The sequence below is a fragment of the Triticum dicoccoides genome, chromosome 7B (genome assembly GCF_002162155.2).
Source record: "Triticum dicoccoides isolate Atlit2015 ecotype Zavitan chromosome 7B, WEW_v2.0, whole genome shotgun sequence".
Classification (NCBI taxonomy): Eukaryota; Viridiplantae; Streptophyta; class Magnoliopsida; order Poales; family Poaceae; genus Triticum; species Triticum dicoccoides.
Genome location: NC_041393.1, coordinates 202,236,336 through 202,247,393, shown reverse-complemented (window position 1 = coordinate 202,247,393; position 11,058 = coordinate 202,236,336). Strand labels below are relative to the sequence as shown.

Below are 11,058 nucleotides of genomic sequence, written 5' to 3'. Positions count from 1 at the left end.
TATTTTCTTTCAAGAGAGAAGCCTCTAGTGAAACATATGTCCCGAGTCTATTTTCCATCATATAGTTTTAGATCGACAAACAAAAAAACCCAAAAATACCTTGCTGCAATTTATTTACTTTTACTTTGTTTTACATTTTAGTAATCTTTTATATCTATCTCCATTAGATCTATCCTTGCAATTGATTGTGAAGGGATTGACAACCCCTTTATTGCGTTGGGTGCAAGTGTTTGATTGTTTATGCAGGTGCATAGATTGGAGGCTTGCGTGTACCTCCTACTGAATTGATACCTCGGTTCTCAAACTGAGGGAAATACTTATCTCTACTTTGCTGCATCACCCTTTCCCTTCAAGGGAAAAACCAACGCAAGCTCAAGAAGTAGCACTCCTGCCGCTTGCCGTATTCATCGACATGCAAGTCGTGAACCTATTACAAAACATGATCATCTCATACATCAACATATATCGCATCACATTTTGGCCATACCACATCACAACATGCCCTGCAAAAACAAGTTAGACGTCCTCTACTTTGTTGTTGCAATTTTTACATGGCTACTAGGGCAAACTATAAGAACCGTTCTTATCTATGCATAACCACAATGGTGATATACAAGTTGCCTTTTAACCTTGTACAAGGACCGCCCTCGTCAAATCAGATTCAACTAAAGTGGGAGAGACAGACACCCGCAAAGCCACTTTTATGCAATACAAGTTGCATGTCAAACAGTGGAACCGGTCTCATGTGCGTGGACATGTAAGATTGGTCCTAGACGCTTCATCCCACAATACCGCCGAATTCAAATAAGACAAGGGAAGTAAGAAATTTGAACGTCAACGCCCACAACTTCTTTGTGTTCTACTCGTGCATATACATCTACGCATAGACCTAGCACTGATACCACTGATGGGGAACTTTGCATGAAAATCAAAATTTTGCTACAAAACACCCAAGATCTAATCTAGGAGATGCAAATAAACGAGAGGGGTGTGTGTATACATACCCTTGTGTATGGAAAGAGGAAGCATATATAACGCGGTTCATGTAGTCGTACTCTTCGCGACTCAATCACGATCCAATCCGATCTAGCGCCGAACGGATGGCACCTCTGCATTCAGCACACGTGCGGCTCGATGATGTCTCCTCCTTCTTGATCTAGCAAGCAAGAGAGGATAAGCAGATGGGATCTCAACCAACATGAAGGAGTGGTGGAGATGGTGGTGGTGCAATCCCGGCAGGCCTTCGCCAAACGCTGCCGGAACCAATCTGAGGAGAAAACGGAGTTTTAGGAGAGCTAGGGCTGTCGCCGAGGAGTGGGATTTGGTGTGTCCAGCCTATTTATAGGAGGCAAGGGGGAGGGTTGGGGCGCAGCCTTGTCCCCTCCTCCAAGGGAGGGGGCGCCGGCCTAGGGAGGAATCCTCCCTCCCCAAGGCACCTAGGGGGTGCCTTCCTCCTTATTCTAGGCGCATACGCCTCTTGGGGCTGGTGCCCCTGGCCCATGTAGGCCAGGGCACCCCCCTACAACCCATGTGGGCCCCTGGGGCAGGTGGACCCCCGGACCCCTTTCGGCACTCCCGGTACAATACCGATAATGCCTGAAACTTTTCCGGTGACCAAACATGACTTCCTATATATGAATCTTTATGTCCGAACCATTCCGGAGCTCCTCGTGATGTCTAGGATCTCATTCGGACTCAGAACAACATTCGGTTACAAATGCACATATCCCGATACTACTCTAGCGTCATCGAACGTTAAGCGTGCGGACCCTAAGGGTTCGAGAATCATGTAGACATGACCGAGACACTTCTCTGGTCAGTAACCAATAGCGGGACCTGGATGCCCATATTGGTTCATACACATTCCACAAAGATCTTTATCAGTTTGAACCATGATGTCAAGGATTCAGTCAATCCCGTATGCAATTCCCTTTGTCCGGCGATATGTTTCTTGCCTGAGATTCGATCGTCGGTATCTCTATACCTAGTTCAATGTCGTTACTGACAAGTCTCTTTACTCATTCTGTAATACAAGATCATGTGACTAACTCATTAGGCAGATTGCTTGCAAGCTCTTTACGATGTTGTATTACCGAGAGGGCCCAGAGATATATCTCCGTCACACGGAGCGACAAATCCCAGTCTCGATCCGTGCCAACCCAATAGACACCTTCAAAGATACTTGTAGAGCACCGTTATGATCTACCAGTTACGAAGTGACGTTTGGATACACACCAAGTATTCCTCCGGTGTCAAGGAGTTGCACGATCTCATGGGTTAAGGAATACATACTTGACATGATGAAAGCTATAGCAAATAACTAAACAATCTGATGCTAAGCTTAAGGTTGGGTCTTGTCCATCACATCATTCTCCTAATGATGTGATCCCGTTATCAAATGACAACATATGTCTATGGTTAGGAAACCTTAACCATCTTTGATCAACGAGCTAGTCTGGTAGAGGCTTACTAGGGACACGGTGTAATTTATGTATTCACACATGTATTTTAGTTTCCGATCAATACAATTCTAGCATGAATAATAAACATTTACCATGAACGGGAAATACGATAATAACCAATTTATTATTGCCTCTAGGGCATATTTCCAACACTATTGGCTCCAGATTTCAGGCCCAAGTGTCAAAGACTGGACAAGAGGATCTGAATTAAATCACGCCCTCAAAATGATCAGGCATGCTACACACACCCTTGAGTGACCAAGGAATATGAACGCCAGACCAGATACATAATGGCAGAAACACGATAATAAGATAGATATGCGCGTGCATTCGTCACCTCATGCTACTGACCTGTGATAATTGATAAAGATGACATCCATACTCCTCGTAGTCCTCGTCATCTGATAGATGGCATGTTCTATACAACAAGGTAGCTACGAACCGCGGGGTTCGGAGAAGACAAGAGGACTAGATTAGGTGTTGATGCATACGAGGAGAGGCTGGGTTAGGGGACGGGATGGTGGATACTTTCAAAATAGTTTACACTTCCCGTCATAAATATGCAATTCACCAAATGAATGATAAGAAAAAAAAATAAGGCAACAACCAACAAATCATAGTATTCGTGAGATAATTACCATAACAAGACAAACATGTATATTATCAAACTGTGGGAGGTACCTGCATCTATGATATATGGCTTCCTTCCACCACGAAGATTTAGAAAGATATGAGGCAATAGCTGCAAGAGAATGGCATAATTATGCAAACCATTGCTTACATTTCCAACTAAAGATATGAATAGCTTGCTTATAAAACTGAACACTTACCACCAAAATGATTTGTCAAAGGAGGCAAATCTAGAGGCTGTATAGGTAAGCCGTGTCTTCAACAATGATTCGATGATACAAAAGATTCAAGCTACTACAAACCAAGCATGAAAGAATAATAAATATTTGACGTATTACCACTGAGAAAAAAAGATAGGAATCATCTTCACATGCAGTACATTTCCCGAAAAGACATAACTAGCAACGATACAAATTACACGAACAATAACCTTTTCTGACATCAACGAATAGGAGTGCTAGTAACACACATAATAGTAGCTCATAAAATTTTGAGACGCAACAGAGAGAAAAGCTCTTTCGTGCAAAATGACAACATAGTAAATCATTTGCCAAGATCCCGCGGTCATGAGATCGACATTCTACACGATAAATTGTATGAAAAACTAAAGATCCTGATTTCTTTTTTGCTTAACCATGGTTGAGGCTTACCATTGGAAAATGAGAAACTTGCTTGGACAAGGATAGTAAGATGCGACTGTTCTGACATCAGGGGAGGACTCGACGGCTTGCTCGATTTGCAATGGGGACTAGCCCGGATCTGGAGCAGGGAGCACGCAGTGCAGGCAACGCAGGCACAGTGGTCCTGTTAGTGTGAGGTGGTACACGGGGGGTCGATGGAGGTGGGCTACGGTGACGGACGGAGGTGGAGGCAGAACGGCGCGGGCGGAGGGGGAGATGGAAGGCGGGCGGCGGTGGCCGACGCAGATTGATCCGGACTGCGGTGGAGGAGGTGAGAGACGTGTGGACGTGGAGGTCGGAGGACTGAAAGGCGAGCAACAATGGAGCGATTTCCGTGGAGGAGGGTGGCGGCGGCTGCTTGAAGAAATTGGAAGAGGGCGGCGGCTGCATGAAGCGGATGAGACGGGGAGAGGAGACAATGGATTGTTCTAGGGCTTTTGTTTATCTCTCTGGGCTTATTTTCTCCTGTGGGCCCATACCGCACAGTAAATATAAGTTGGTGCAAGCACAAGCAAGTTTCATAGGCTTTGAGGTGCCAAGGGGAAAACTTGGCGCGAGCTAAGAATTTTCGGCGCCAGAGCCCATTTCGCGGCAGTGCAATGGCGGGCTGGGCCTAAAATACCTTCCCTGTGCGTTGGGCACTCACAGGGAAACATATTTTCGTGTGGGACATAATTGTCTCTACAAAATATTTCTTCTTGCGTGGGACCTACTTATCAATGACCACTTATTTCTTTCACAATTTTTCCATCTCAATAATGCTAAGCATACAAACATTTACATGCTTTTACACGTTGACTAGGATCTTTTTAAACTAAATAACCTCTCCCCTTGATTTTTATGGGGTGGGCCCCTTCTCCCCCTTAATATCCAATCAAAACCCACCTTTATGTAAAAGCATGTTGCCTTTTATACATGTAGCATTACTCTTTCCATCTACCCTGAGCTAGAGGAAGCTTTCGGAGGGAGAGAGATGGCTGAGATCCACTCTCAAGCAGTTGGTGCTGGGTTGGCGTCGCTTGAAAGAACGATCGCCAGAAAACGATCGAGGACCAGGTACCTGCGAGACGGGGATGCGAACACTAAGCTGTTCCATCTGATCGCGAATGGGAGGAAGGCCAAGAACTTCATACCGGCATTACACGTGGACGGACAAGTGGTGACAGATCAAAAGGGAAAGGAGGAGGCATTCTACCTGGCGTACCAGGAGCTATTGGGGAAGGCATCGGCACAAGAGCACCCTCTTGACCTGGAATTCTTGAACATCAATAGCCTCGATCTCTCGGAGCAGGATACAATTTTCCAGGAAGAGGAAGTTTGGAATGTGATCAGAGAGATGCCCTCGGACAGAGCACCGGGGTCGGATGGATTCATCGGCATCTTCTTCCAAAAAGCATGGCCAATAGTCAAAGAGGATGTCATGGCAGCACTCCACAAACTGTTCCTTGACAACGGAAGAGGATTTGGGAGACTTAACCATGCTCTTATCACGCTAATCCCCAAGTGTCCAGAGGCGTGCACTGTGAGAGACTTTCGACCAATCTGTTTGGTCCATAGCATCCCGAAGATTGCATCCAAGTTGTTGGCCTCTAGACTATGCCAACGCATGCCGGAGCTCGTCAGCGTGAACCAATCGGCATTCATCAGGGGGCGCAGTATACATGATAATTTCATCCTGGTGAGACAGATGGCACGGAGATTGCACAAAAGGAAGGCTAAAGGGGTGCTACTCAAGCTGGACATCTCAAGAGCCTTCGACTCGTTGTCCTAGCCGTTCTTGTTCAAGGTGTTAAGGGCCAAAGGTTTCTCTGAGCGTTGGCTGTCTTGGGTCACGACGTTGCTACACACTGCTAGCTCTCGTGTGGTAGTCAATGGCTCGGCCGAGGAGAAGTTCATGCACGCATGTGGGCTGAGACAAGGAGAATCGCTTTCGCCTTTTCTATTCGTGATAGCCATGGATGTGCTCACTGCGATCATCATCAAGGCCAATGAAGCCCGGCTGCTTAGTAAGATTAATGGATGTGATCCTACTCAGAGGCTGTCGTTATATGCTGACGATATCATCTTGTTCGCAAAACCGAATGTAGTTGACATGCACTTTGTTCAGGAGGTGCTATAGATCTTTTGTGAGGCTTCCGGCTTGCGGGTGAACTATGCAAAATCCTCAGCCATACTTATCAGAGGAGAGGAGAGGGATGAACAGCTTATTCGGAACACCATGCCCTGGAAGTTGGACAAGTTCCCTTGCAAATACCTCGGGCTGCAACTTGCCATTAGACAACTGACCCGATCAGATTGGCAGCCCATCGTTGACGCAGCACTAAAAATCCTCCCAGGCTGGCAGAGAGGGCTGGTGACCAGACCGGGTAGGCTCATCTTGCTGAATCAAGTAATGAGGGCGAGACCCACGCACCACTTGATCATAGCGGATGCCCCCAAATGGGCGCTGGACAGGATTGATAAAGGATGCAGACCCTTTTACTGGGCAGGCACGGATGAGGTAGTAGGAGGGAAGTGCGTGGTTGCATGGCAGCGGGTATGCAGGCCAAAAGACCTTGGTGGGCTGGGTATCATTGACCTAGATAAACAAGGGATTGCCCTCCGGCTGCGTTGGGAATGGCTGAAGCGAATGGATGACCATAAACCGTGGCAGGGCCTGCAAGAGATTGTAGACAAGGAGGCATCGATGACGTTCCAGAGCTTGGTACAATGGCGCATAGGAGATGGCGCGAAGACACTCTTCTGGAAGGATAGATGGATTGGAGGGGCGACAGTGAAGGAGCTGGCGCCCAGCTTGATGCCCAAGGTCAAAACTCGGACGATCAATAGGCGAACGACACAGGACGGGCTGTATCTCACGCTTGGATGAATGATATTGCGGCGGACATGAACACCGAGGACTTGGCACAGTTCATAAGGCTTTGGGAGGCGCTGGTGGGCATCCAACTCCACCAGGGTTCGGAGGACGCGCCGTATTGGGCCTGGAACGAGTTAGGCACTTACACAGCCTCCTTCGCTTACAAGATGATGTGTGAAGGAGGTATCAAGTTCCAGTCGGCGGCAACCATATGGAAAAGCAAAGCACCACTCTCTTGCCAAATCTTTATGTGGTTGGCACTTCAGTACAGGCTATGGACATCGGATAGGAGAGCTCGACATGGCCTACAAGAAACAACATCGCCATGCTTTCTCTGCGAGCAAGAAGAAGAAGACACTGTGGACCACATTTTGACTCATTGTGTGTTCGCTAGGCAGGTGTGGTACCTTTGCTTCGCTAAGACAGGGATTGATCTTGCCCTGCTACCGGATGGCAATGCTCCTCTGCAAGTTTGGTGGATGAGAGCCAGGAAGGCAGTGCCGAAGACCATGCGGAAGGACTTTGATTCATTTGTGATGCTCATTGCCTGGTGTTTATGGAAACAAAGGAACAATAGAGTATTTGGTAGGGCTGGCATCATGAATGAGCTAGGTACTATGGAGTGCATCCTCAGAGAACGCAAACTGTGGGAGTTAGCCAGTAGAAGTGAAGTGTTACATTTTTGTGAGTAGTTCCTTAGGTGGACATCGAAGATCGGGAGGGCGGACGCTTATGTGAAGTGGACGCCACTTTGTAATCTCTTGTAAATATTTCTTCATCTTCTATAAAGCTAAGGTACGCCATTGGCGTGCTCTGAAAAAAAAAAAAGCTAGCTAGCTCACGCACGGAGGCAGGCACCCCACACCACGAGCTGCATGCAGAGTGACTGAGCCACAGCCAACTCACAAATTCAGTCAACTGGCTGGTACCTGGTAGTCAGTCCCAATTTCTAGAGGAAGTGCTGCCAAGAAGGTTGCTCGCAAAAAATGGCGGGAAATGGGGGGAGGCGAATCGATTTTGGCCTTGAAGAGTGTTTGCATAAGCTTGATTTGGCTAGAAAGACTTGACTTGGACAACCTCAGCCTCATCGGCGCATGCAGAGACCTTGCTCTATTCTTGGGCAGGAGCAATAGGCCGCCATTGATTACGCCACAGTTCTCTCTCTCGCCACCACCCTCCCACCCACACACACGCTCCCGAATTCTCTCTCCCACACCACCCGCGAGCGCACACGCGCGCGCGCCCCTGAGTCTTCTCCGTTTCCGGGGTTGCGCGCGCTGCGTCTCCCTTCCCTGCGCTGCGTTCCTCTCGACGACAACAACGTGTGCTGGCCGGCCAGCCAACGCCTCCCGCGCGCCCGAGAAGCACCGGGTTGCAGCTTCGTGGCTGCGACGTCGCCGCATCCGCCCGCCGTCGTCAACCGGTGGCGCCGGCGGGCTGGCTCCCCGGCACCGCCCCGGACATGGCCGGAGCGCCACCCCTCCCCGCGCGCCTCTTGTCGATCGCCGTCTGCCTCCTCCTGCTCCCGGCCGCCGCCCACGCCGCGCGCCAGCTAGCGGACAGCTCCCCGTCGCCCGACGCCGCCGCCGACGCGCTCCTCAAGCTGAAGGGCAGCATCAAGGACGACGCAGGCGTGCTGCGCAACTGGTCGCCTGGCACACGCCCCTGCGCCGGCGCCGGCTCCAGCTGGGCGGGCGTCATATGCCACAAGGGCGAAGTGACGGGCCTGCAGCTGGAGAACATGGCTTTGTCCGGCACGATCGACCTGCGCCCGCTCAAGGGCCTCCGCGGCCTCCGCTCGGTTAGCTTCATGGACAATCAGTTCACCGGCCCCATGCCCGACGTGAACGAGCTCCCCGTGCTTCGCGCCATCTTCCTCTCCGGGAACAAGTTCTCCGGCGAGATCCCTGCCGACGCGTTCGACGGGATGAGCTCGCTCAAGAAGGTGGCCCTGTCCAAGAACAATTTCTCCGGCCCAATCCCGGCCTCGCTCGCCGGCGTGCCCAAGCTCATGGACCTGCTGCTCGATGATAACAAGTTCCAGGGCAAAATCCCTGAGCTCCCGCAGAAGGAACTAAAGGTCGTCAATGTCGCTAACAATGAGCTGGAGGGGGAGATTCCGGCGAGCCTCAAATCCATGGGCGCCGCCATGTTTGCCGGTGAGCAAAATACGTATGCACATTACCGGACGGCCTTAGTTGGTTGGTGCTGCAACGTCAACGAACGACGGCGCATGTATGTCTGGCCCTGACATTCTCCTTCGGTGCAGGCAACAAGAAGCTTTGCGGTGGATTACTTGACCAGAAATGCGCGGCCCCGCCGACGTCACTGACTCCGGCGCCCGCTAAAACGGAAACGCCTCCGTCGTCTCCGCCGCCAGCGCCTGCTAAAACGGAAACGCCTCCATCGTCTGACAAAGGCGGAGCCCAGCCGTCGCCGCCGGCAGTCCCGGCGGCAGACAAAACGACGGGACCGCCGGCAGACAAGGCCGCACAAGATGCTGCTCCTAAGGAGCCCACCGAGGGCTCTATGTCCTACGGCGTCCTGGTGGCAATCCTCGGTGTGCTGGCCCTCTTGGGCTTCGCGCTCTTGGCGCTTCAGAGGCGGCGGCGAGAGTACGACACCGAGAATTTCGGCCCGTCAATCTCGAAGAAGCCCTCGATGAGGAAGATCAACGCAGAGCCAACGAAGGGCGACTCGGGGCGCATGGTCGCATCGTTAGGCTCCCCTACCGCCGCAACTGCTTCGGCAGCCGGAGGCGGCACGCGTAGGGCGGGGGAGCAGGGGCGGCTGACGTTCGTGCGCGAGGACCGGGGCAGGTTATTCGAGCTGCAGGACCTGCTCAAGGCGACGGCGGAGGTGCTGGGCGGCAACGCCGGCTCCAACCTCGGCCTGTGCTACCGCGCCACCCTGACCGGCGGGCAGTCCATCGTGGTGAAGCGGTTCAAGGAGATGAACCGCGTGGGCAGGGAGGAGTTCGAGGAGCACATGCGGCGGCTGGGGCGGCTCTCCCACCCCAACCTCCTCCCGCTCGTCGCCTACTACTACCGCAAGGAGGAGAAGCTCCTGATGCACGACTACGTCCAGAACAAGAGCCTCGCCCACCTCCTCCACGGCGAGGGGCGCGGGGTGAAGAAGGCGGTGGTGCACTGGGCGGCGCGGCTCAAGATCATCAAGGGCGTGGCGAGCGCGCTGAGCTACATGTACGACGAGCTGCCGATGCTGACGGTGCCTCACGGCCACCTCAAGTCGTCCAACATCCTGCTGGACGAGCGCTTCGAGCCGCTGATGACCGACTACGCGCTGGTGCCGGTGATGAACCAGTCCCACGCCGCGCAGCTCATGGTGGCCTTCAAGTCGCCCGAGCGGAAGCAGTTCGGCAAGTCGTCCAAGAAGAGCGACGTCTGGTGCCTCGGGCTCCTCATCCTCGAGGTCGTCACGGGGCGGCCGCCGTCGTACGACCTGAAGGCGTCGGCGGCGCCGGAGCAGGAGCAGCAGAACCCGAACGACCTCGCCGGCCTCGTGGCGTCGACGCCGGAGGAGAACTGGCTGCGGAAGGTGGCGGATCCGGACCTCAGGTTCGACGACGAGGCGGACAAGGAGGAGGCGGTGAAGCTGATCAAGATCGGCTTGGCGTGCTGCGACGGCAACGCGGAGAGCCGGTCGGAGCTCAAGGACGCGGTGAAGGGCATCGAGGAGCTCAAGGCCAAAGCACGCGGCGACAGGGAGGACAACTCCTTCTACTCGTCGATAAGCGACGGCACCGAGCGCGACGAGGACTTCACCAACGTCGCCATCCACTGATCGGTCGTCCATGGATCCATGCATGCTCACACATCAACACACGACCCAACTAAGCACGCTCCGTGTGACACGCACGTACATGGAGCCAACGCTAAACATGGACCTAGTACGTACTGATCTGCACTCTACCTTAATTCGATGTTCAGTGGTAGCAGTAATTTGGTAATTAAATGTTCTCTCAGTTCTACATCTTTAGTTTTTCTTTTTAACACAGTTCTTCATCTTTAGCTAATTGGTGTTCATCTGATGTTCATCTGAGCGGATTAGGGATTCAGAATTTCAGAACATTGTTGGGTTGTGTTTTAGTACAGATTCTGTTCACAGTTGCAAAATTTAGGGCCTTTTGAATCACATATTCTAAAAACATGGCCAGCAGGAAAAACGCAAATATTGAATAGTTTTGCTAGAACCCATCTAGATAAGATATAATTTTGTCTCATTCACCTTTTATAGCCATTGGATGTGATGCTATAAGACGCGTGTGTGCTGACCTGGGTTGTATCTGTTCTTGTTTTCAAAATGAATGAGACCAAATTATATCTCATCTAGATGAGTTCTAGCTACTCCCAATATTGAAATGTCTTGCTCGTATCATATGAAATCCCACAGGATTTTGGCCTATTTG

General features: G+C 51.3%; 1 protein-coding gene across 1 annotated transcript; it reads left to right on the top strand.

Annotated features, from left to right (window-relative positions):
* The first annotated feature begins 8,091 nt into the window (after positions 1-8,091).
* Positions 8,092-10,790, top strand: LOC119341070 (pollen receptor-like kinase 4). The gene is made up of 2 exons (XM_037612967.1): positions 8,092-8,788; positions 8,899-10,790. The coding sequence occupies exons 1-2, from the start codon at positions 8,092-8,094 to the stop codon at positions 10,431-10,433; spliced, it is 2,232 nt and encodes a 743-aa protein (XP_037468864.1). The 3' UTR covers positions 10,434-10,790.
* Positions 10,791-11,058: the final 268 nt, after the last annotated feature.